General features: G+C 34.2%; 13 protein-coding genes across 13 annotated transcripts; all 13 read left to right on the top strand.

Moving 5' to 3' along the window:
- Positions 1-455: 455 nt before the first annotated feature.
- Positions 456-2,963, top strand: LOC148788348 (uncharacterized). Its single transcript, XM_088880028.1, has 2 exons — positions 456-1,008; positions 2,464-2,963. Exons 1-2 carry the CDS (start codon positions 456-458, stop codon positions 2,961-2,963), a joined length of 1,053 nt encoding a protein of 350 aa, XP_088736154.1.
- Positions 2,964-4,378: 1,415 nt separating this feature from the next.
- LOC148788347 (pectinesterase inhibitor-like) lies at positions 4,379-4,924 on the top strand. The gene has a single exon (XM_088880027.1). It carries the CDS (start codon positions 4,379-4,381, stop codon positions 4,922-4,924), a length of 546 nt encoding a protein of 181 aa, XP_088736153.1.
- A 1,407-nt stretch (positions 4,925-6,331) lies between these two features.
- On the top strand, positions 6,332-6,877 carry LOC148788346 (pectinesterase inhibitor-like). The gene has a single exon (XM_088880026.1). It carries the CDS (start codon positions 6,332-6,334, stop codon positions 6,875-6,877), a length of 546 nt encoding a protein of 181 aa, XP_088736152.1.
- A 1,415-nt stretch (positions 6,878-8,292) lies between these two features.
- On the top strand, positions 8,293-8,838 carry LOC148788345 (pectinesterase inhibitor-like). The gene has a single exon (XM_088880025.1). The coding sequence runs from the start codon at positions 8,293-8,295 to the stop codon at positions 8,836-8,838; it is 546 nt and encodes a 181-aa protein (XP_088736151.1).
- A 1,416-nt stretch (positions 8,839-10,254) lies between these two features.
- Positions 10,255-10,800, top strand: LOC148788344 (pectinesterase inhibitor-like). Its single transcript, XM_088880023.1, has one exon. It carries the CDS (start codon positions 10,255-10,257, stop codon positions 10,798-10,800), a length of 546 nt encoding a protein of 181 aa, XP_088736149.1.
- A 1,415-nt stretch (positions 10,801-12,215) lies between these two features.
- Positions 12,216-12,761, top strand: LOC148788343 (pectinesterase inhibitor-like). The gene has a single exon (XM_088880022.1). The coding sequence runs from the start codon at positions 12,216-12,218 to the stop codon at positions 12,759-12,761; it is 546 nt and encodes a 181-aa protein (XP_088736148.1).
- A 1,415-nt stretch (positions 12,762-14,176) lies between these two features.
- On the top strand, positions 14,177-14,722 carry LOC148788342 (pectinesterase inhibitor-like). The gene has a single exon (XM_088880021.1). The coding sequence runs from the start codon at positions 14,177-14,179 to the stop codon at positions 14,720-14,722; it is 546 nt and encodes a 181-aa protein (XP_088736147.1).
- A 1,415-nt stretch (positions 14,723-16,137) lies between these two features.
- LOC148788341 (pectinesterase inhibitor-like) lies at positions 16,138-16,683 on the top strand. The gene has a single exon (XM_088880020.1). It carries the CDS (start codon positions 16,138-16,140, stop codon positions 16,681-16,683), a length of 546 nt encoding a protein of 181 aa, XP_088736146.1.
- Positions 16,684-18,099: 1,416 nt separating this feature from the next.
- On the top strand, positions 18,100-18,645 carry LOC148788340 (pectinesterase inhibitor-like). The gene has a single exon (XM_088880019.1). It carries the CDS (start codon positions 18,100-18,102, stop codon positions 18,643-18,645), a length of 546 nt encoding a protein of 181 aa, XP_088736145.1.
- A 1,415-nt stretch (positions 18,646-20,060) lies between these two features.
- Positions 20,061-20,606, top strand: LOC148788339 (pectinesterase inhibitor-like). Its single transcript, XM_088880018.1, has one exon. It carries the CDS (start codon positions 20,061-20,063, stop codon positions 20,604-20,606), a length of 546 nt encoding a protein of 181 aa, XP_088736144.1.
- Positions 20,607-22,022: 1,416 nt separating this feature from the next.
- On the top strand, positions 22,023-22,568 carry LOC148788338 (pectinesterase inhibitor-like). The gene has a single exon (XM_088880017.1). It carries the CDS (start codon positions 22,023-22,025, stop codon positions 22,566-22,568), a length of 546 nt encoding a protein of 181 aa, XP_088736143.1.
- A 1,415-nt stretch (positions 22,569-23,983) lies between these two features.
- On the top strand, positions 23,984-24,529 carry LOC148788337 (pectinesterase inhibitor-like). Its single transcript, XM_088880016.1, has one exon. The coding sequence runs from the start codon at positions 23,984-23,986 to the stop codon at positions 24,527-24,529; it is 546 nt and encodes a 181-aa protein (XP_088736142.1).
- A 1,408-nt stretch (positions 24,530-25,937) lies between these two features.
- Positions 25,938-26,483, top strand: LOC148788336 (pectinesterase inhibitor-like). The gene has a single exon (XM_088880015.1). It carries the CDS (start codon positions 25,938-25,940, stop codon positions 26,481-26,483), a length of 546 nt encoding a protein of 181 aa, XP_088736141.1.
- The last annotated feature ends 64 nt before the right edge of the window (positions 26,484-26,547 follow it).

Below are 26,547 nucleotides of genomic sequence, written 5' to 3'. Positions count from 1 at the left end.
CTCCTTTTTTGTCGAAATATAGAGGCGACAAATGAGCGAACGCTCGACAGACCAGCTAGGGATGATTACTTAAAGACTAATACAACAGAAAATTACCTAGCAAATATACCAAACAATGGTCCTCATCAACTTCGTCAAAAATCAATTATGACGATTTTGCTATTTCTCTTTCACTTATCTCCTCCAAAGTTCAATTGCTTATTAATATATTTGATAATAAGAAGTGGCAAAAATTTATTAATATTTTCAAGTTAATTTTTGAAAAAAAAAATGTATAGCATTGTTTTTTTTGCTAAACAAACAAATACCCATTAATAAAACCTGGCAAATCTTGGGACAAAAAATCTATAATCCATGTAAGAGCTTGATTGAGCTCTCATATAAGAGGCCTTCGATGGAGTTCGGCATTTGCAAATTGAGGCAAATCGGTCCTAGTAAAGTAGAGAAAGAAAAACATGGCTATCTTTGAAACCACCATTGTGCTCATTCTCATACCCACAGTCTTCATGTCGATTGCACCATCCGCAACAGGAAACAAATTGACGGATATTGAGATAAAGCATTTGTGCTCCAAGACCAGCAATCTTGAGAGCTGCTACAAACTCTTAAAGTCTGATCCCCGCACAACAAATGTGGACGCAAGAGGCCTTGCTGAAGTTTCTGTTGATTTGGCATCTAAGAAGGCCAACAAAATCCATTCTGTTATAAACTCCGTTGTCAATAAAACCCACGATTCACGGTTGAAAACTATATACCAGTCGTGTTCCAGCAATTACAATGACGCCATTCGTGATCTTAAAGCCATTAAGAATTACTTAAAGTCGGGTGCTTTCAAGAACATACCTGTTCAAGTTAAGGATGCCTCTGAAGAAATCAAACAGTGCAAGAAAGTGTTTGGTGGAGCAACTAGCGATGGTGCACACATAAAGAAGACAAATCAGGAGTTTGAATTTCTTATCAGCATAGTTGAGGTTACGTCGAAAAAATCTGAACAAGAACTAGGAAACGGTTTATATTATTTGGGAAAACCATGGTCCATTCGATCTTGTAATAGAAAAGTCCATCTATATTTAAAGCTCTCGGTTTGTTGCTTTCACTTCTTGACTATTAGAAACCTCCAATTTACAGAAAAATGCCATCCTTAGTGCATACCTATTCATAATTTAAAGAGTAACAACTAATAGCTTTTGTATTAAACACAATGACAATGCAAAAAGACCTGCTTGTAACCTGAATAATGAAAATGCTATAAATAACAGAACGAAACAAATGCTTTCGAGATGAGAATGTGGCGCTTAATTTTATGAAGTCATATCCATTCATCTCTTGTCATTCGAATAAAAGTTTAGCTATTCACATAAAATCCTTCAAAGTATTGATTCTTTTCTCCGCCTGACAATCCAAAAGTTTCTTCTTTCATGTATCAAAAAAATTATATTCCATTACCTCGCAATAGATGAATTCAAAGTGAAAGAATATCGATGCCCAAATAAGGCCTTATAAATGATAGTAAGACAAATTAATTATATTCGACTATTGGATTAACTCATTATTAAAAAGAAAGCCAAAGTTCCACAATAAGGGAGTTCGTTGTGGTGGAGTAAGAATGTTTACGACAACACAAAGATGGGAGTGTTGGACTGGAGCAAGAAATAGAGGAAAAATTAAAGAAATTTATTAGAAGGACCATTTTTTAACATTGTAAAAGGATTTTAGGCAATTTATTTTTGTCGAATGAGGCAAACACCGTTTTCCAACGTGCATTGTCGAGTCAAGATTTTTCTTCTACCCTGATGATTAGGAGACTAATTCATCTCTCCCCTGTAGGACTATTTCTTCAATATCCATTATGCTAAAAATCTAACTAACTAAGTTCAGATAAAATGTCAAAAGAGAAGCAAACATAAATTACAACATTTTATTTTACATGATTGAAATTTTTCAAGATTTTAATAATACAAACTCCTTTTTTGTCGAAATATAGAGGCGACAAATGAGCGAACGCTCGACAGACCAGCTAGGGATGATTACCTAAAGACTAATACAACAGAAAATTACCTAGCAAATATACCAAACAATGGTCCTTATCAACTTCGTCAAAAATCAATTATGACGATTTTGCTATTTCTCTTTCACTTATCTCCTCCTAAGTTCAATTGCTTATTAATATATTTGAAAATAAGAAGTGGCAAAAATTACTTAATATTTTCAATTTAATTTTTGAAAAAAAAAATGTATAGCATTGTTTTTTTTGCCAAACAAACAAATACCCATTAATAAAACCTGGCAAATCTTGGGACAAAAAATCTATAATCCATGTAAGAGCTTGATTGAGCTATCATATAAGAGGCCTTCGATGGACTTCGGCATTTGCAAATTGAGGAAAATCAGTCCTAGTAAAGTAGAGAAAGAAAAACATGGCTATCTTCGAAACCTCCATTGTGCTCATTCTCATACCCACAGTCTTCATGTCGATTGCACCATCCGCAACAGGAAACAAATTGACGGATATTGAGATAAAGCATTTGTGCTCCAAGACCAGCAATCTTGAGAGCTGCTACAAACTCTTAAAGTCTGATCCCCGCACAACAAATGTGGACGCAAGAGGCCTTGCTGAAGTTTCTGTTGATTTGGCATCTAAGAAGGCCAACAAAATCCATTCTGTTATAAACTCCGTTGTCAATAAAACCCACGATTCACGGTTGAAAACTATATACCAGTCGTGTTCCAGCAATTACAATGACGCCATTCGTGATCTTAAAGCCATTAAGAATTACTTAAAGTCGGGTGCTTTCAAGAACATACCTGTTCAAGTTAAGGATGCCTCTGAAGAAATCAAACAGTGCAAGAAAGTGTTTGGTGGAGCAACTAGCGATGGTGCACACATAAAGAAGAAAAATCAGGAGTTTGAATTTCTTATCAGCATAGTTGAGGTTACGTCGAACAATCCGAACAAGAACTAGAAAACGGTTTATATTACTTGGGAAAACCATGGTCCATTCGATCTTGTAATAGAAAAGTCCATCTATATTTAAAGCTCTCGGTTTGTTGCTTTCACTTCTTGACTATTAGAAACCTCCAATTTACAGAAAAATTCCATCCTTAGTGCATACCTATTCATAATTTAAAGAGTAACAACTAATAGCTTTTGTATTAAACACAATGACAATGCAAAAAGACCTGCTTGTAACCCGAATAATGAAAATGCTATAAATAACAGAACAAAACAAATGCTTTCGAGATGAGAATGTGGCGCTCAATTTTATAAAGTCATATCCATTCAACTCTTGTCATTCGAATAAAAGTTTAGCTATTCACATAAAATCCTTCAAAGTATTGATTCTTTTCTCCGCCTGACAATCCAAAAGTTTCTTCTTTCATGTATCAAAAAAATTATATTCCATTACCTCGCAATAGATGAATTCAAAGTGAAAGAATATCGATGCCCAAATAAGGCCTTATAAATGATAGTAAGACAAATTAATTATATTCGACTATTGGATTAACTCATTATTAAAAAGAAAGCCAAAGTTCCACAATAAGGGAGTTCGTTGTGGTGGAGTAAGAATGTTTACGACAACACAAAGATGGGAGTGTTGGACTGGAGCAAGAAATAGAGGAAAAATTAAAGAAATTTATTAGAAGGACCATTTTTTAACATTGTAAAAGGATTTTAGGCTATTTATTTTTGTCGAATGAGGCAAACACCGTTTTCCAACGTGCATTGTCGAGTCAAGATTTTTCTTCTACCCTGATGATTAGGAGACTAATTCATCTCTCCCCTGTAGGACTATTTCTTCAATATCCATTATGCTAAAAATCTAACTAACTAAGTTCAGATAAAATGTCAAAAGAGTAGCAAACATAAATTACAACATTTAATTATACATGATTGAAATTTTTCAAGATTTTAATAATACAAACTCCTTTTTTGTCGAAATATAGAGGCGACAAATGAGCGAACGCTCGACAGACCAGCTAGGGATGATTACTTAAAGACTAATACAACAGAAAATTACCTAGCAAATATACCAAACAATGGTCCTCATCAACTTCGTCAAAAATCAATTATGACGATTTTGCTATTTCTCTTTCACTTATCTCCTCCAAAGTTCAATTGCTTATTAATATATTTGATAATAAGAAGTGGCAAAAATTAATTAATATTTTCAAGTTAATTTTTGAAAAAAAAAATGTATAGCATTGTTTTTTTTGCTAAACAAACAAATACCCATTAATAAAACCTGGCAAATCTTGGGACAAAAAATCTATAATCCATGTAAGAGCTTGATTGAGCTCTCATATAAGAGGCCTTCGATGGAGTTCGGCATTTGCAAATTGAGGCAAATCGGTCCTAGTAAAGTAGAGAAAGAAAAACATGGCTATCTTTGAAACCACCATTGTGCTCATTCTCATACCCACAGTCTTCATGTCGATTGCACCATCCGCAACAGGAAACAAATTGACGGATATTGAGATAAAGCATTTGTGCTCCAAGACCAGCAATCTTGAGAGCTGCTACAAACTCTTAAAGTCTGATCCCCGCACAACAAATGTGGACGCAAGAGGCCTTGCTGAAGTTTCTGTTGATTTGGCATCTAAGAAGGCCAACAAAATCCATTCTGTTATAAACTCCGTTGTCAATAAAACCCACGATTCACGGTTGAAAACTATATACCAGTCGTGTTCCAGCAATTACAATGACGCCATTCGTGATCTTAAAGCCATTAAGAATTACTTAAAGTCGGGTGCTTTCAAGAACATACCTGTTCAAGTTAAGGATGCCTCTGAAGAAATCAAACAGTGCAAGAAAGTGTTTGGTGGAGCAACTAGCGATGGTGCACACATAAAGAAGAAAAATCAGGAGTTTGAATTTCTTATCAGCATAGTTGAGGTTACGTCGAACAATCTGAACAAGAACTAGGAAACGGTTTATATTATTTGGGAAAACCATGGTCCATTCGATCTTGTAATAGAAAAGTCCATCTATATTTAAAGCTCTCGGTTTGTTGCTTTCACTTCTTGACTATTAGAAACCTCCAATTTACAGTAAAATAGCCATCCTTAGTGCATACCTATTCATAATTTAAAGAGTAACAACTAATAGCTTTTGTATTAAACACAATGACAATGCAAAAAGACCTGCTTGTAACCTGAATAATGAAAATGCTATAAATAACAGAACGAAACAAATGCTTTCGAGATGAGAATGTGGCGCTCAATTTTATAAAGTCATATCCATTCAACTCTTGTCATTCGAATAAAAGTTTAGCTATTCACATAAAATCCTTCAAAGTATTGATTCTTTTCTCCGCCTGACAATCCAAAAGTTTCTTCTTTCATGTATCAAAAAAATTATATTCCATTACCTCGCAATAGATGAATTCAAAGTGAAAGAATATCGATGCCCAAATAAGGCCATATAAATGATAGTAAGACAAATTAATTATATTCGACTATTGGATTAACTCATTATTAAAAAGAAAGCCAAAGTTCCACAATAAGGGAGTTCGTTGTGGTGGAGTAAGAATGTTTACGACAACACAAAGATGGGAGTGTTGGACTGGAGCAAGAAATAGAGGAAAAATTAAAGAAATTTATTAGAAGGACCATTTTTTAACATTGTAAAAGGATTTTAGGCTATTTATTTTTGTCCAATGAGGCAAACACCGTTTTCCAACGTGCATTGTCGAGTCAAGATTTTTCTTCTACCCTGATGATTAGGAGACTAATTCATCTCTCCCCTGTAGGACTATTTCTTCAATATCCATTATGCTAAAAATCTAACTAACTAAGTTCAGATAAAATGTCAAAAGAGAAGCAAACATAAATTACAACATTTTATTTTACATGATTGAAGTTTTTCAAGATTTTAATAATACAAACTCCTTTTTTGTCGAAATATAGAGGCGACAAATGAGCGAACGCTCGATAGACCAGCTAGGGATGATTACTTAAAGACTAATACAACAGAAAATTACCTAGCAAATATACCAAACAATGGTCCTTATCAACTTCGTCAAAATGACGATTTTGCTATTTCTCTTTCACTTATCTCCTCCTAAGTTCAATTGCTTATTAATATATTTGAAAATAAGAAGTGGCAAAAATTACTTAATATTTTCAATTTAATTTTTGAAAAAAAAATGTATAGCATTGTTTTTTTTGCCAAACAAACAAATACCCATTAATAAAACCTGGCAAATCTTGGGACAAAAAATCTATAATCCATGTAAGAGCTTGATTGAGCTATCATATAAGAGGCCTTCGATGGACTTCGGCATTTGCAAATTGAGGAAAATCAGTCCTAGTAAAGTAGAGAAAGAAAAACATGGCTATCTTCGAAACCTCCATTGTGCTCATTCTCATACCCACAGTCTTCATGTCGATTGCACCATCCGCAACAGGAAACAAATTGACGGATATTGAGATAAAGCATTTGTGCTCCAAGACCAGCAATCTTGAGAGCTGCTACAAACTCTTAAAGTCTGATCCCCGCACAACAAATGTGGACGCAAGAGGCCTTGCTGAAGTTTCTGTTGATTTGGCATCTAAGAAGGCCAACAAAATCCATTCTGTTATAAACTCCGTTGTCAATAAAACCCACGATTCACGGTTGAAAACTATATACCAGTCGTGTTCCAGCAATTACAATGACGCCATTCGTGATCTTAAAGCCATTAAGAATTACTTAAAGTCGGGTGCTTTCAAGAACATACCTGTTCAAGTTAAGGATGCCTCTGAAGAAATCAAACAGTGCAAGAAAGTGTTTGGTGGAGCAACTAGCGATGGTGCACACATAAAGAAGAAAAATCAGGAGTTTGAATTTCTTATCAGCATAGTTGAGGTTACGTCGAACAATCTGAACAAGAACTAGAAAACGGTTTATATTATTTGGGAAAACCATGGTCCATTCGATCTTGTAATAGAAAAGTCCATCTATATTTAAAGCTCTCGGTTTGTTGCTTTCACTTCTTGACTATTAGAAACCTCCAATTTACAGAAAAATTCCATCCTTAGTGCATACCTATTCATAATTTAAAGAGTAACAACTAATAGCTTTTGTATTAAACACAATGACAATGCAAAAAGACCTGCTTGTAACCCGAATAATGAAAATGCTATAAATAACAGAACGAAACAAATGCTTTCGAGATGAGAATGTGGCGCTCAATTTTATAAAGTCATATCCATTCAACTCTTGTCATTCGAATAAAAGTTTAGCTATTCACATAAAATCCTTCAAAGTATTGATTCTTTTCTCCGCCTGACAATCCAAAAGTTTCTTCTTTCATGTATCAAAAAAATTATATTCCATTACCTCGCAATAGATGAATTCAAAGTGAAAGAATATCGATGCCCAAATAAGGCCTTATAAATGATAGTAAGACAAATTAATTATATTCGACTATTGGATTAACTCATTATTAAAAAGAAAGCCAAAGTTCCACAATAAGGGAGTTCGTTGTGGTGGAGTAAGAATGTTTACGACAACACAAAGATGGGAGTGTTGGACTGGAGCAAGAAATAGAGGAAAAATTAAAGAAATTTATTAGAAGGACCATTTTTTAACATTGTAAAAGGATTTTAGGCTATTTATTTTTGTCCAATGAGGCAAACACCGTTTTCCAACGTGCATTGTCGAGTCAAGATTTTTCTTCTACCCTGATGATTAGGAGACTAATTCATCTCTCCCCTGTAGGACTATTTCTTCAATATCCATTATGCTAAAAATCTAACTAACTAAGTTCAGATAAAATGTCAAAAGAGTAGCAAACATAAATTACAACATTTAATTATACATGATTGAAATTTTTCAAGATTTTAATAATACAAACTCCTTTTTTGTCGAAATATAGAGGCGACAAATGAGCGAACGCTCGACAGACCAGCTAGGGATGATTACTTAAAGACTAATACAACAGAAAATTACCTAGCAAATATACCAAACAATGGTCCTCATCAACTTCGTCAAAAATCAATTATGACGATTTTGCTATTTCTCTTTCACTTATCTCCTCCAAAGTTCAATTGCTTATTAATATATTTGATAATAAGAAGTGGCAAAAATTAATTAATATTTTCAAGTTAATTTTTGAAAAAAAAAATGTATAGCATTGTTTTTTTTGCTGAACAAACAAATACCCATTAATAAAACCTGGCAAATCTTGGGACAAAAAATCTATAATCCATGTAAGAGCTTGATTGAGCTCTCATATAAGAGGCCTTCGATGGAGTTCGGCATTTGCAAATTGAGGCAAATCGGTCCTAGTAAAGTAGAGAAAGAAAAACATGGCTATCTTTGAAACCACCACTGTGCTCATTCTCATACCCACAGTCTTCATGTCGATTGCACCATCCGCAACAGGAAACAAATTGACGGATATTGAGATAAAGCATTTGTGCTCCAAGACCAGCAATCTTGAGAGCTGCTACAAACTCTTAAAGTCTGATCCCCGCACAACAAATGTGGACGCAAGAGGCCTTGCTGAAGTTTCTGTTGATTTGGCATCTAAGAAGGCCAACAAAATCCATTCTGTTATAAACTCCGTTGTCAATAAAACCCACGATTCACGGTTGAAAACTATATACCAGTCGTGTTCCAGCAATTACAATGACGCCATTCGTGATCTTAAAGCCATTAAGAATTACTTAAAGTCGGGTGCTTTCAAGAACATACCTGTTCAAGTTAAGGATGCCTCTGAAGAAATCAAACAGTGCAAGAAAGTGTTTGGTGGAGCAACTAGCGATGGTGCACACATAAAGAAGAAAAATCAGGAGTTTGAATTTCTTATCAGCATAGTTGAGGTTACGTCGAACAATCTGAACAAGAACTAGGAAACGGTTTATATTATTTGGGAAAACCATGGTCCATTCGATCTTGTAATAGAAAAGTCCATCTATATTTAAAGCTCTCGGTTTGTTGCTTTCACTTCTTGACTATTAGAAACCTCCAATTTACAGAAAAATAGCCATCCTTAGTGCATACCTATTCATAATTTAAAGAGTAACAACTAATAGCTTTTGTATTAAACACAATGACAATGCAAAAAGACCTGCTTGTAACCTGAATAATGAAAATGCTATAAATAACAGAACGAAACAAATGCTTTCGAGATGAGAATGTGGCGCTCAATTTTATAAAGTCATATCCATTCAACTCTTGTCATTCGAATAAAAGTTTAGCTATTCACATAAAATCCTTCAAAGTATTGATTCTTTTCTCCGCCTGACAATCCAAAAGTTTCTTCTTTCATGTATCAAAAAAATTATATTCCATTACCTCGCAATAGATGAATTCAAAGTGAAAGAATATCGATGCCCAAATAAGGCCTTATAAATGATAGTAAGACAAATTAATTATATTCGACTATTGGATTAACTCATTATTAAAAAGAAAGCCAAAGTTCCACAATAAGGGAGTTCGTTGTGGTGGAGTAAGAATGTTTACGACAACACAAAGATGGGAGTGTTGGACTGGAGCAAGAAATAGAGGAAAAATTAAAGAAATTTATTAGAAGGACCATTTTTTAACATTGTAAAAGGATTTTAGGCTATTTATTTTTGTCGAATGAGGCAAACACCGTTTTCCAACGTGCATTGTCGAGTCAAGATTTTTCTTCTACCCTGATGATTAGGAGACTAATTCATCTCTCCCCTGTAGGACTATTTCTTCAATATCCATTATGCTAAAAATCTAACTAACTAAGTTCAGATAAAATGTCAAAAGAGAAGCAAACATAAATTACAACATTTTATTTTACATGATTGAAGTTTTTCAAGATTTTAATAATACAAACTCCTTTTTTGTCGAAATATAGAGGCGACAAATGAGCGAACGCTCGATAGACCAGCTAGGGATGATTACTTAAAGACTAATACAACAGAAAATTACCTAGCAAATATACCAAACAATGGTCCTTATCAACTTCGTCAAAAATCAATTATGACGATTTTGCTATTTCTCTTTCACTTATCTCCTCCTAAGTTCAATTGCTTATTAATATATTTGAAAATAAGAAGTGGCAAAAATTACTTAATATTTTCAATTTAATTTTTGAAAAAAAAAATGTATAGCATTGTTTTTTTTGCCAAACAAACAAATACCCATTAATAAAACCTGGCAAATCTTGGGACAAAAAATCTATAATCCATGTAAGAGCTTGATTGAGCTATCATATAAGAGGCCTTCGATGGACTTCGGCATTTGCAAATTGAGGAAAATCAGTCCTAGTAAAGTAGAGAAAGAAAAACATGGCTATCTTCGAAACCTCCATTGTGCTCATTCTCATACCCACAGTCTTCATGTCGATTGCACCATCCGCAACAGGAAACAAATTGACGGATATTGAGATAAAGCATTTGTGCTCCAAGACCAGCAATCTTGAGAGCTGCTACAAACTCTTAAAGTCTGATCCCCGCACAACAAATGTGGACGCAAGAGGCCTTGCTGAAGTTTCTGTTGATTTGGCATCTAAGAAGGCCAACAAAATCCATTCTGTTATAAACTCCGTTGTCAATAAAACCCACGATTCACGGTTGAAAACTATATACCAGTCGTGTTCCAGCAATTACAATGACGCCATTCGTGATCTTAAAGCCATTAAGAATTACTTAAAGTCGGGTGCTTTCAAGAACATACCTGTTCAAGTTAAGGATGCCTCTGAAGAAATCAAACAGTGCAAGAAAGTGTTTGGTGGAGCAACTAGCGATGGTGCACACATAAAGAAGAAAAATCAGGAGTTTGAATTTCTTATCAGCATAGTTGAGGTTACGTCGAACAATCTGAACAAGAACTAGAAAACGGTTTATATTATTTGGGAAAACCATGGTCCATTCGATCTTGTAATAGAAAAGTCCATCTATATTTAAAGCTCTCGGTTTGTTGCTTTCACTTCTTGACTATTAGAAACCTCCAATTTACAGAAAAATTCCATCCTTAGTGCATACCTATTCATAATTTAAAGAGTAACAACTAATAGCTTTTGTATTAAACACAATGACAATGCAAAAAGACCTGCTTGTAACCCGAATAATGAAAATGCTATAAATAACAGAACGAAACAAATGCTTTCGAGATGAGAATGTGGCGCTCAATTTTATAAAGTCATATCCATTCAACTCTTGTCATTCGAATAAAAGTTTAGCTATTCACATAAAATCCTTCTAAGTATTGATTCTTTTCTCCGCCTGACAATCCAAAAGTTTCTTCTTTCATGTATCAAAAAAATTATATTCCATTACCTCGCAATAGATGAATTCAAAGTGAAAGAATATCGATGCCCAAATAAGGCCTTATAAATGATAGTAAGACAAATTAATTATATTCGACTATTGGATTAACTCATTATTAAAAAGAAAGCCAAAGTTCCACAATAAGGGAGTTCGTTGTGGTGGAGTAAGAATGTTTACGACAACACAAAGATGGGAGTGTTGGACTGGAGCAAGAAATAGAGGAAAAATTAAAGAAATTTATTAGAAGGACCATTTTTTAACATTGTAAAAGGATTTTAGGCTATTTATTTTTGTCGAATGAGGCAAACACCGTTTTCCAACGTGCATTGTCGAGTCAAGATTTTTCTTCTACCCTGATGATTAGGAGACTAATTCATCTCTCCCCTGTAGGACTATTTCTTCAATATCCATTATGCTAAAAATCTAACTAACTAAGTTCAGATAAAATGTCAAAAGAGAAGCAAACATAAATTACAACATTTTATTTTACATGATTGAAATTTTTCAGGATTTTAATAATACAAACTCCTTTTTTGTCGAAATATAGAGGCGACAAATGAGCGAACGCTTGACAGACCAGCTAGGGATGATTACTTAAAGACTAATACAACAGAAAATTACCTAGCAAATATACCAAACAATGGTCCTCATCAACTTCGTCAAAAATCAATTATGACGATTTTGCTATTTCTCTTTCACTTATCTCCTCCAAAGTTCAATTGCTTATTAATATATTTGATAATAAGAAGTGGCAAAAATTAATTAATATTTTCAAGTTAATTTTTGAAAAAAAAAATGTATAGCATTGTTTTTTTTGCCAAACAAACAAATACCCATTAATAAAACCTGGCAAATCTTGGGACAAAAAATCTATAATCCATGTAAGAGCTTGATTGAGCTATCATATAAGAGGCCTTCGATGGACTTCGGCATTTGCAAATTGAGGAAAATCAGTCCTAGTAAAGTAGAGAAAGAAAAACATGGCTATCTTCGAAACCTCCATTGTGCTCATTCTCATACCCACAGTCTTCATGTCGATTGCACCATCCGCAACAGGAAACAAATTGACGGATATTGAGATAAAGCATTTGTGCTCCAAGACCAGCAATCTTGAGAGCTGCTACAAACTCTTAAAGTCTGATCCCCGCACAACAAATGTGGACGCAAGAGGCCTTGCTGAAGTTTCTGTTAATTTGGCATCTAAGAAGGCCAACAAAATCCATTCTGTTATAAACTCCGTTGTCAATAAAACCCACGATTCACGGTTGAAAACTATATACCAGTCGTGTTCCAGCAATTACAATGACGCCATTCGTGATCTTAAAGCCATTAAGAATTACTTAAAGTCGGGTGCTTTCAAGAACATACCTGTTCAAGTTAAGGATGCCTCTGAAGAAATCAAACAGTGCAAGAAAGTGTTTGGTGGAGCAACTAGCGATGGTGCACACATAAAGAAGAAAAATCAGGAGTTTGAATTTCTTATCAGCATAGTTGAGGTTACGTCGAACAATCTGAACAAGAACTAGAAAACGGTTTATATTATTTGGGAAAACCATGGTCCATTCGATCTTGTAATAGAAAAGTCCATCTATATTTAAAGCTCTCGGTTTGTTGCTTTCACTTCTTGACTATTAGAAACCTCCAATTTACAGAAAAATTCCATCCTTAGTGCATACCTATTCATAATTTAAAGAGTAACAACTAATAGCTTTTGTATTAAACACAATGACAATGCAAAAAGACCTGCTTGTAACCCGAATAATGAAAATGCTATAAATAACAGAACGAAACAAATGCTTTCGAGATGAGAATGTGGCGCTCAATTTTATAAAGTCATATCCATTCAACTCTTGTCATTCGAATAAAAGTTTAGCTATTCACATAAAATCCTTCTAAGTATTGATTCTTTTCTCCGCCTGACAATCCAAAAGTTTCTTCTTTCATGTATCAAAAAAATTATATTCCATTACCTCGCAATAGATGAATTCAAAGTGAAAGAATATCGATGCCCAAATAAGGCCTTATAAATGATAGTAAGACAAATTAATTATATTCGACTATTGGATTAACTCATTATTAAAAAGAAAGCCAAAGTTCCACAATAAGGGAGTTCGTTGTGGTGGAGTAAGAATGTTTACGACAACACAAAGATGGGAGTGTTGGACTGGAGCAAGAAATAGAGGAAAAATTAAAGAAATTTATTAGAAGGACCATTTTTTAACATTGTAAAAGGATTTTAGGCTATTTATTTTTGTCGAATGAGGCAAACACCGTTTTCCAACGTGCATTGTCGAGTCAAGATTTTTCTTCTACCCTGATGATTAGGAGACTAATTCATCTCTCCCCTGTAGGACTATTTCTTCAATATCCATTATGCTAAAAATCTAACTAACTAAGTTCAGATAAAATGTCAAAAGAGAAGCAAACATAAATTACAACATTTTATTTTACATGATTGAAGTTTTTCAAGATTTTAATAATACAAACTCCTTTTTTGTCGAAATATAGAGGCGACAAATGAGCGAACGCTCGATAGACCAGCTAGGAATGATTACTTAAAGACTAATACAACAGAAAATTACCTAGCAAATATACCAAACAATGGTCCTTATCAACTTCGTCAAAAATCAATTATGACGATTTTGCTATTTCTCTTTCACTTATCTCCTCCTAAGTTCAATTGCTTATTAATATATTTGAAAATAAGAAGTGGCAAAAATTACTTAATATTTTCAATTTAATTTTTGAAAAAAAAAATGTATAGCATTGTTTTTTTTGCCAAACAAACAAATACCCATTAATAAAACCTGGCAAATCTTGGGACAAAAAATCTATAATCCATGTAAGAGCTTGATTGAGCTATCATATAAGAGGCCTTCGATGGACTTCGGCATTTGCAAATTGAGGAAAATCAGTCCTAGTAAAGTAGAGAAAGAAAAACATGGCTATCTTCGAAACCTCCATTGTGCTCATTCTCATACCCACAGTCTTCATGTCGATTGCACCATCCGCAACAGGAAACAAATTGACGGATATTGAGATAAAGCATTTGTGCTCCAAGACCAGCAATCTTGAGAGCTGCTACAAACTCTTAAAGTCTGATCCCCGCACAACAAATGTGGACGCAAGAGGCCTTGCTGAAGTTTCTGTTGATTTGGCATCTAAGAAGGCCAACAAAATCCATTCTGTTATAAACTCCGTTGTCAATAAAACCCACGATTCACGGTTGAAAACTATATACCAGTCGTGTTCCAGCAATTACAATGACGCCATTCGTGATCTTAAAGCCATTAAGAATTACTTAAAGTCGGGTGCTTTCAAGAACATACCTGTTCAAGTTAAGGATGCCTCTGAAGAAATCAAACAGTGCAAGAAAGTGTTTGGTGGAGCAACTAGCGATGGTGCACACATAAAGAAGAAAAATCAGGAGTTTGAATTTCTTATCAGCATAGTTGAGGTTACGTCGAACAATCTGAACAAGAACTAGAAAACGGTTTATATTATTTGGGAAAACCATGGTCCATTCGATCTTGTAATAGAAAAGTCCATCTATATTTAAAGCTCTCGGTTTGTTGCTTTCACTTCTTGACTATTAGAAACCTCCAATTTACAGAAAAATTCCATCCTTAGTGCATACCTATTCATAATTTAAAGAGTAACAACTAATAGCTTTTGTATTAAACACAATGACAATGCAAAAAGACCTGCTTGTAACCCGAATAATGAAAATGCTATAAATAACAGAACGAAACAAATGCTTTCGAGATGAGAATGTGGCGCTCAATTTTATAAAGTCATATCCATTCAACTCTTGTCATTCGAATAAAAGTTTAGCTATTCACATAAAATCCTTCTAAGTATTGATTCTTTTCTCCGCCTGACAATCCAAAAGTTTCTTCTTTCATGTATCAAAAAAATTATATTCCATTACCTCGCAATAGATGAATTCAAAGTGAAAGAATATCGATGCCCAAATAAGGCCTTATAAATGATAGTAAGACAAATTAATTATATTCGACTATTGGATTAACTCATTATTAAAAAGAAAGCCAAAGTTCCACAATAAGGGAGTTCGTTGTGGTGGAGTAAGAATGTTTACGACAACACAAAGATGGGAGTGTTGGACTGGAGCAAGAAATAGAGGAAAAATTAAAGAAATTTATTAGAAGGACCATTTTTTAACATTGTAAAAGGATTTTAGGCTATTTATTTTTGTCGAATGAGGCAAACACCGTTTTCCAACGTGCATTGTCGAGTCAAGATTTTTCTTCTACCCTGATGATTAGGAGACTAATTCATCTCTCCCCTGTAGGACTATTTCTTCAATATCCATTATGCTAAAAATCTAACTAACTAAGTTCAGATAAAATGTCAAAAGAGAAGCAAACATAAATTACAACATTTTATTTTACATGATTGAAATTTTTCAGGATTTTAATAATACAAACTCCTTTTTTGTCGAAATATAGAGGCGACAAATGAGCGAACGCTCGACAGACCAGCTAGGGATGATTACTTAAAGACTAATACAACAGAAAATTACCTAGCAAATATACCAAACAATGGTCCTCATCAACTTCGTCAAAAATCAATTATGACGATTTTGCTATTTCTCTTTCACTTATCTCCTCCAAAGTTCAATTGCTTATTAATATATTTGATAATAAGAAGTGGCAAAAATTAATTAATATTTTCAAGTTAATTTTTGAAAAAAAAAATGTATAGCATTGTTTTTTTTGCTGAACAAACAAATACCCATTAATAAAACCTGGCAAATCTTGGGACAAAAAATCTATAATCCATGTAAGAGCTTGATTGAGCTCTCATATAAGAGGCCTTCGATGGAGTTCGGCATTTGCAAATTGAGGCAAATCGGTCCTAGTAAAGTAGAGAAAGAAAAACATGGCTATCTTTGAAACCACCACTGTGCTCATTCTCATACCCACAGTCTTCATGTCGATTGCACCATCCGCAACAGGAAACAAATTGACGGATATTGAGATAAAGCATTTGTGCTCCAAGACCAGCAATCTTGAGAGCTGCTACAAACTCTTAAAGTCTGATCCCCGCACAACAAATGTGGACGCAAGAGGCCTTGCTGAAGTTTCTGTTGATTTGGCATCTAAGAAGGCCAACAAAATCCATTCTGTTATAAACTCCGTTGTCAATAAAACCCACGATTCACGGTTGAAAACTATATACCAGTCGTGTTCCAGCAATTACAATGACGCCATTCGTGATCTTAAAGCCATTAAGAATTACTTAAAGTCGGGTGCTTTCAAGAACATACCTGTTCAAGTTAAGGATGCCTCTGAAGAAATCAAACAGTGCAAGAAAGTGTTTGGTGGAGCAACTAGCGATGGTGCACACATAAAGAAGAAAAATCAGGAGTTTGAATTTCTTATCAGCATAGTTGAGGTTACGTCGAACAATCTGAACAAGAACTAGGAAACGGTTTATATTATTTGGGAAAACCATGGTCCATTCGATCTTGTAATAGAAAAGTCCATCTATATTTAAAGCTCTCGGTTTGTTGCTTTCACTTCTTGACTATTAGAAACCTCCAATTTACAGAAAAATAGCCATCCTTAGTGCATACCTATTCATAATTTAAAGAGTAACAACTAATAGCTTTTGTATTAAACACAATGACAATGCAAAAAGACCTGCTTGTAACCTGAATAATGAAAATGCTATAAATAACAGAACGAAACAAATGCTTTCGAGATGAGAATGTGGCGCTCAATTTTATAAAGTCATATCCATTCAACTCTTGTCATTCGAATAAAAGTTTAGCTATTCACATAAAATCCTTCAAAGTATTGATTCTTTTCTCCGCCTGACAATCCAAAAGTTTCTTCTTTCATGTATCAAAAAAATTATATTCCATTACCTCGCAATAGATGAATTCAAAGTGAAAGAATATCGATGCCCAAATAAGGCCTTATAAATGATAGTAAGACAAATTAATTATATTCGACTATTGGATTAACTCATTATTAAAAAGAAAGCCAAAGTTCCACAATAAGGGAGTTCGTTGTGGTGGAGTAAGAATGTTTACGACAACACAAAGATGGGAGTGTTGGACTGGAGCAAGAAATAGAGGAAAAATTAAAGAAATTTATTAGAAGGACCATTTTTTAACATTGTAAAAGGATTTTAGGCTATTTATTTTTGTCGAATGAGGCAAACACCGTTTTCCAACGTGCATTGTCGAGTCAAGATTTTTCTTCTACCCTGATGATTAGGAGACTAATTCATCTCTCCCCTGTAGGACTATTTCTTCAATATCCATTATGCTAAAAATCTAACTAACTAAGTTCAGATAAAATGTCAAAAGAGAAGCAAACATAAATTACAACATTTTATTTTACATGATTGAAGTTTTTCAAGATTTTAATAATACAAACTCCTTTTTTGTCGAAATATAGAGGCGACAAATGAGCGAACGCTCGATAGACCAGCTAGGGATGATTACTTAAAGACTAATACAACAGAAAATTACCTAGCAAATATACCAAACAATGGTCCTTATCAACTTCGTCAAAAATCAATTATGACGATTTTGCTATTTCTCTTTCACTTATCTCCTCCTAAGTTCAATTGCTTATTAATATATTTGAAAATAAGAAGTGGCAAAAATTACTTAATATTTTCAATTTAATTTTTGAAAAAAAAAATGTATAGCATTGTTTTTTTTGCCAAACAAACAAATACCCATTAATAAAACCTGGCAAATCTTGGGACAAAAAATCTATAATCCATGTAAGAGCTTGATTGAGCTATCATATAAGAGGCCTTCGATGGACTTCGGCATTTGCAAATTGAGGAAAATCAGTCCTAGTAAAGTAGAGAAAGAAAAACATGGCTATCTTCGAAACCTCCATTGTGCTCATTCTCATACCCACAGTCTTCATGTCGATTGCACCATCCGCAACAGGAAACAAATTGACGGATATTGAGATAAAGCATTTGTGCTCCAAGACCAGCAATCTTGAGAGCTGCTACAAACTCTTAAAGTCTGATCCCCGCACAACAAATGTGGACGCAAGAGGCCTTGCTGAAGTTTCTGTTGATTTGGCATCTAAGAAGGCCAACAAAATCCATTCTGTTATAAACTCCGTTGTCAATAAAACCCACGATTCACGGTTGAAAACTATATACCAGTCGTGTTCCAGCAATTACAATGACGCCATTCGTGATCTTAAAGCCATTAAGAATTACTTAAAGTCGGGTGCTTTCAAGAACATACCTGTTCAAGTTAAGGATGCCTCTGAAGAAATCAAACAGTGCAAGAAAGTGTTTGGTGGAGCAACTAGCGATGGTGCACACATAAAGAAGAAAAATCAGGAGTTTGAATTTCTTATCAGCATAGTTGAGGTTACGTCGAACAATCTGAACAAGAACTAGAAAACGGTTTATATTATTTGGGAAAACCATGGTCCATTCGATCTTGTAATAGAAAAGTCCATCTATATTTAAAGCTCTCGGTTTGTTGCTTTCACTTCTTGACTATTAGAAACCTCCAATTTACAGAAAAATTCCATCCTTAGTGCATACCTATTCATAATTTAAAGAGTAACAACTAATAGCTTTTGTATTAAACACAATGACAATGCAAAAAGACCTGCTTGTAACCCGAATAATGAAAATGCTATAAATAACAGAACGAAACAAATGCTTTCGAGATGAGAATGTGGCGCTCAATTTTATAAAGTCATATCCATTCAACTCTTGTCATTCGAATAAAAGTTTAGCTATTCACATAAAATCCTTCAAAGTATTGATTCTTTTCTCCGCCTGACAATCCAAAAGTTTCTTCTTTCATGTATCAAAAAAATTATATTCCATTACCTCGCAATAGATGAATTCAAAGTGAAAGAATATCGATGCCCAAATAAGGCCTTATAAATGATAGTAAGACAAATTAATTATATTCGACTATTGGATTAACTCATTATTAAAAAGAAAGCCAAAGTTCCACAATAAGGGAGTTCGTTGTGGTGGAGTAAGAATGTTTACGACAACACAAAGATGGGAGTGTTGGACTGGAGCAAGAAATAGAGGAAAAATTAAAGAAATTTATTAGAAGGACCATTTTTTAACATTGTAAAAGGATTTTAGGCTATTTATTTTTGTCCAATGAGGCAAACACCGTTTTCCAACGTGCATTGTCGAGTCAAGATTTTTCTTCTACCCTGATGATTAGGAGACTAATTCATCTCTCCCCTGTAGGACTATTTCTTCAATATCCATTATGCTAAAAATCTAACTAACTAAGTTCAGATAAAATGTCAAAAGAGTAGCAAACATAAATTACAACATTTAATTATACATGATTGAAATTTTTCAAGATTTTAATAATACAAACTCCTTTTTTGTCGAAATATAGAGGCGACAAATGAGCGAACGCTCGACAGACCAGCTAGGGATGATTACTTAAAGACTAATACAACAGAAAATTACCTAGCAAATATACCAAACAATGGTCCTCATCAACTTCGTCAAAAATCAATTATGACGATTTTGCTATTTCTCTTTCACTTATCTCCTCCAAAGTTCAATTGCTTATTAATATATTTGATAATAAGAAGTGGCAAAAATTAATTAATATTTTCAAGTTAATTTTTGAAAAAAAAAATGTATAGCATTGTTTTTTTTGCTGAACAAACAAATACCCATTAATAAAACCTGGCAAATCTTGGGACAAAAAATCTATAATCCATGTAAGAGCTTGATTGAGCTCTCATATAAGAGGCCTTCGATGGAGTTCGGCATTTGCAAATTGAGGCAAATCGGTCCTAGTAAAGTAGAGAAAGAAAAACATGGCTATCTTTGAAACCACCACTGTGCTCATTCTCATACCCACAGTCTTCATGTCGATTGCACCATCCGCAACAGGAAACAAATTGACGGATATTGAGATAAAGCATTTGTGCTCCAAGACCAGCAATCTTGAGAGCTGCTACAAACTCTTAAAGTCTGATCCCCGCACAACAAATGTGGACGCAAGAGGCCTTGCTGAAGTTTCTGTTGATTTGGCATCTAAGAAGGCCAACAAAATCCATTCTGTTATAAACTCCGTTGTCAATAAAACCCACGATTCACGGTTGAAAACTATATACCAGTCGTGTTCCAGCAATTACAATGACGCCATTCGTGATCTTAAAGCCATTAAGAATTACTTAAAGTCGGGTGCTTTCAAGAACATACCTGTTCAAGTTAAGGATGCCTCTGAAGAAATCAAACAGTGCAAGAAAGTGTTTGGTGGAGCAACTAGCGATGGTGCACACATAAAGAAGAAAAATCAGGAGTTTGAATTTCTTATCAGCATAGTTGAGGTTACGTCGAACAATCTGAACAAGAACTAGGAAACGGTTTATATTATTTGGGAAAACCATGGTCCATTCGATCTTGTAATAGAAAAGTCCATCTATATTTAAAGCTCTCGGTTTGTTGCTTTCACTTCTTGACTATTAGAAACCTCCAATTTACAGAAAAATAGCCATCCTTAGTGCATACCTATTCATAATTTAAAGAGTAACAACTAATAGCTTTTGTATTAAACACAATGACAATGCAAAAAGACCTGCTTGTAACCTGAATAATGAAAATGCTATAAATAACAGAACGAAACAAATGCTTTCGAGATGAGAATGTGGCGCTCAATTTTATAAAGTCATATCCATTCAACTCTTGTCATTCGAATAAAAGTTTAGCTATTCACATAAAATCCTTCAAAGTATTGATTCTTTTCTCCGCCTGACAATCCAAAAGTTTCTTCTTTCATGTATCAAAAAAATTATATTCCATTACCTCGCAATAGATGAATTCAAAGTGAAAGAATATCGATGCCCAAATAAGGCCTTATAAATGATAGTAAGACAAATTAATTATATTCGACTATTGGATTAACTCATTATTAAAAAGAAAGCCAAAGTTCCACAATAAGGGAGTTCGTTGTGGTGGAGTAAGAATGTTTACGACAACACAAAGATGGGAGTGTTGGACTGGAGCAAGAAATAGAGGAAAAATTAAAGAAATTTATTAGAAGGACCATTTTTTAACATTGTAAAAGGATTTTAGGCTATTTATTTTTGTCCAATGAGGCAAACACCGTTTTCCAACGTGCATTGTCGAGTCAAGATTTTTCTTCTACCCTGATGATTAGGAGACTAATTCATCTCTCCCCTGTAGGACTATTTCTTCAATATCCATTATGCTAAAAATCTAACTAACTAAGTTCAGATAAAATGTCAAAAGAGAAGCAAACATAAATTACAACATTTTATTTTACATGATTGAAGTTTTTCAAGATTTTAATAATACAAACTCCTTTTTTGTCGAAATATAGAGGCGACAAATGAGCGAACGCTCGATAGACCAGCTAGGGATGATTACTTAAAGACTAATACAACAGAAAATTACCTAGCAAATAATACAAACAATGGTCCTTATCAACTTCGTCAAAAATCAATTATGACGATTTTGCTATTTCTCTTTCACTTATCTCCTCCTAAGTTCAATTGCTTATTAATATATTTGAAAATAAGAAGTGGCAAAAATTACTTAATATTTTCAATTTAATTTTTGAAAAAAAAAATGTATAGCATTGTTTTTTTTGCCAAACAAACAAATACCCATTAATAAAACCTGGCAAATCTTGGGACAAAAAATCTATAATCCATGTAAGAGCTTGATTGAGCTATCATATAAGAGGCCTTCGATGGACTTCGGCATTTGCAAATTGAGGAAAATCAGTCCTAGTAAAGTAGAGAAAGAAAAACATGGCTATCTTCGAAACCTCCATTGTGCTCATTCTCATACCCACAGTCTTCATGTCGATTGCACCATCCGCAACAGGAAACAAATTGACGGATATTGAGATAAAGCATTTGTGCTCCAAGACCAGCAATCTTGAGAGCTGCTACAAACTCTTAAAGTCTGATCCCCGCACAACAAATGTGGACGCAAGAGGCCTTGCTGAAGTTTCTGTTGATTTGGCATCTAAGAAGGCCAACAAAATCCATTCTGTTATAAACTCCGTTGTCAATAAAACCCACGATTCACGGTTGAAAACTATATACCAGTCGTGTTCCAGCAATTACAATGACGCCATTCGTGATCTTAAAGCCATTAAGAATTACTTAAAGTCGGGTGCTTTCAAGAACATACCTGTTCAAGTTAAGGATGCCTCTGAAGAAATCAAACAGTGCAAGAAAGTGTTTGGTGGAGCAACTAGCGATGGTGCACACATAAAGAAGAAAAATCAGGAGTTTGAATTTCTTATCAGCATAGTTGAGGTTACGTCGAACAATCTGAACAAGAACTAGAAAACGGTTTATATTATTTGGGAAAACCATGGTCCATTCGATCTTGTAATAGAAAAGTCCATCTATATTTAAAGCTCTCGGTTTGTTGCTTTCACTTCTTGACTATTAGAAACCTCCAATTTACAGAAAAATTCCATCCTTAGTGCATACCTATTCATAATTTAAAGAGTAACAACTAATAGCTTTTGTATTAAACACAATGACAATGCAAAAAGACCTGCTTGTAACCCGAATAATGAAAATGCTATAAATAACAGAACGAAACAAATGCTTTCGAGATGAGAATGTGGCGCTCAATTTTATAAAGTCATATCCATTCAACTCTTGTCATTCGAATAAAAGTTTAGCTATTCACATAAAATCCTTCTAAGTATTGATTCTTTTCTCCGCCTGACAATCCAAAAGTTTCTTCTTTCATGTATCAAAAAAATTATATTCCATTACCTCGCAATAGATGAATTCAAAGTGAAAGAATATCGATGCCCAAATAAGGCCTTATAAATGATAGTAAGACAAATTAATTATATTCGACTATTGGATTAACTCATTATTAAAAAGAAAGCCAAAGTTCCACAATAAGGGAGTTCGTTGTGGTGGAGTAAGAATGTTTACGACAACACAAAGATGGGAGTGTTGGACTGGAGCAAGAAATAGAGGAAAAATTAAAGAAATTTATTAGAAGGACCATTTTTTAACATTGTAAAAGGATTTTAGGCTATTTATTTTTGTCGAATGAGGCAAACACCGTTTTCCAACGTGCATTGTCGAGTCAAGATTTTTCTTCTACCCTGATGATTAGGAGACTAATTCATCTCTCCCCTGTAGGACTATTTCTTCAATATCCATTATGCTAAAAATCTAACTAACTAAGTTCAGATAAAATGTCAAAAGAGAAGCAAACATAAATTACAACATTTTATTTTACATGATTGAAATTTTTCAGGATTTTAATAATACAAACTCCTTTTTTGTCGAAATATAGAGGCGACAAATGAGCGAACGCTTGACAGACCAGCTAGGGATGATTACTTAAAGACTAATACAACAGAAAATTACCTAGCAAATATACCAAACAATGGTCCTCATCAACTTCGTCAAAAATCAATTATGACGATTTTGCTATTTCTCTTTCACTTATCTCCTCCAAAGTTCAATGGCTTATTAATATATTTGATAATAAGAAGTGGCAAAAATTAATTAATATTTTCAAGTTAATTTTTGAAAAAAAAAATGTATAGCATTGTTTTTTTTGCTAAACAAACAAATACCCATTAATAAAACCTGGCAAATCTTGGGACAAAAAATCTATAATCCATGTAAGAGCTTGATTGAGCTCTCATATAAGAGGCCTTCGATGGAGTTCGGCATTTGCAAATTGAGGCAAATCGGTCCTAGTAAAGTAGAGAAAGAAAAACATGGCTATCTTTGAAACCACCATTGTGCTCATTCTCATACCCACAGTCTTCATGTCGATTGCACCATCCGCAACAGGAAACAAATTGACGGATATTGAGATAAAGCATTTGTGCTCCAAGACCAGCAATCTTGAGAGCTGCTACAAACTCTTAAAGTCTGATCCCCGCACAACAAATGTGGATGCAAGAGGCCTTGCTGAAGTTTCTGTTGATTTGGCATCTAAGAAGGCCAACAAAATCCATTCTGTTATAAACTCCGTTGTCAATAAAACCCACGATTCACGGTTGAAAACTATATACCAGTCGTGTTCCAGCAATTACAATGACGCCATTCGTGATCTTAAAGCCATTAAGAATTACTTAAAGTCGGGTGCTTTCAAGAACATACCTGTTCAAGTTAAGGATGCCTCTGAAGAAATCAAACAGTGCAAGAAAGTGTTTGGTGGAGCAACTAGCGATGGTGCACACATAAAGAAGAAAAATCAGGAGTTTGAATTTCTTATCAGCATAGTTGAGGTTACGTCGAACAATCTGAACAAGAACTAGGAAACGGTTTATATTATTTGGGAAAACCATGGTCCATTCGATCTTGTAATAGAAAAGTCCATCTATATTTAAAGCTCTCGGTTTGTTGCTTTCACTTCTTGACTATTAGAAACCTCCAATTTACAGTAAAATAGCCATCCTTAGTGCATACCTATTCATAATTTAAAGAGTAACAACTAATAGCTTTTGTATTAAACACAATGACAATGCAAAAAGACCTGCTTGTAACCTGAATAATGAAAATGCTATAAATAACAGAACGAAACAAATGCTTTCGAGATGAGAATGTGGCGCTCAATTTTATAAAGTCATATCCATTCAACTCTTGTCATTCGAATAAAAGTTTAGCTATTCACATAAAATCCTTCAAAGTATTGATTCTTTTCTCCGCCTGACAATCCAAAAGTTTCTTCTTTCATGTATCAAAAAAATTATATTCCATTACCTCGCAATAGATGAATTCAAAGTGAAAGAATATCGATGCCCAAATAAGGCCATATAAATGATAGTAAGACAAATTAATTATATTCGACTATTGGATTAACTCATTATTAAAAAGAAAGCCAAAGTTCCACAATAAGGGAGTTCGTTGTGGTGGAGTAAGAATGTTTACGACAACACAAAGATGGGAGTGTTGGACTGGAGCAAGAAATAGAGGAAAAATTAAAGAAATTTATTAGAAGGACCATTTTTTAACATTGTAAAAGGATTTTAGGCTATTTATTTTTGTCGAATGAGGCAAACACCGTTTTCCAACGTGCATTGTCGAGTCAAGATTTTTCTTCTACCCTGATGATTAGGAGACTAATTCATCTCTCCCCTGTAGGACTATTTCTTCAATATCCATTATGCTAAAAATCTAACTAACTAAGTTCAGATAAAATGTCAAAAGAGAAGCAAACATAAATTACAACATTTTATTTTACATGATTGAAGTTTTTCAAGATTTTAATAATACAAACTCCTTTTTTGTCGAAATATAGAGGCGACAAATGAGCGAACGCTCGATAGACCAGCTAGGGATGATTACTTAAAGACTAATACAACAGAAAATTACCTAGCAAATATACCAAACAATGATCCTTATCAACTTCGTCAAAATGACGATTTTGCTATTTCTCTTTCACTTATCTCCTCCTAAGTTCAATTGCTTATTAATATATTTGAAAATAAGAAGTGGCAAAAATTACTTAATATTTTCAATTTAATTTTTGAAAAAAAAAATGTATAGCATTGTTTTTTTTGCCAAACAAACAAATACCCATTAATAAAACCTGGCAAATCTTGGGACAAAAAATCTATAATCCATGTAAGAGCTTGATTGAGCTATCATATAAGAGGCCTTCGATGGACTTCGGCATTTGCAAATTGAGGAAAATCAGTCCTAGTAAAGTAGAGAAAGAAAAACATGGCTATCTTCGAAACCTCCATTGTGCTCATTCTCATACCCACAGTCTTCATGTCGATTGCACCATCCGCAACAGGAAACAAATTGACGGATATTGAGATAAAGCATTTGTGCTCCAAGACCAGCAATCTTGAGAGCTGCTACAAACTCTTAAAGTCTGATCCCCGCACAACAAATGTGGACGCAAGAGGCCTTGCTGAAGTTTCTGTTGATTTGGCATCTAAGAAGGCCAACAAAATCCATTCTGTTATAAACTCCGTTGTCAATAAAACCCACGATTCACGGTTGAAAACTATATACCAGTCGTGTTCCAGCAATTACAATGACGCCATTCGTGATCTTAAAGCCATTAAGAATTACTTAAAGTCGGGTGCTTTCAAGAACATACCTGTTCAAGTTAAGGATGCCTCTGAAGAAATCAAACAGTGCAAGAAAGTGTTTGGTGGAGCAACTAGCGATGGTGCACACATAAAGAAGAAAAATCAGGAGTTTGAATTTCTTATCAGCATAGTTGAGGTTACGTCGAACAATCTGAACAAGAACTAGAAAACGGTTTATATTATTTGGGAAAACCATGGTCCATTCGATCTTGTAATAGAAAAGTCCATCT

Source organism: Sesamum indicum, linkage group LG4, assembly GCF_026168435.1.
Source record: "Sesamum indicum cultivar Baizhima isolate 11 linkage group LG4, ASM2616843v1, whole genome shotgun sequence".
Taxonomy (NCBI): Eukaryota; Viridiplantae; Streptophyta; class Magnoliopsida; order Lamiales; family Pedaliaceae; genus Sesamum; species Sesamum indicum.
This window is presented reverse-complemented; position numbering and strand designations above follow the sequence as displayed.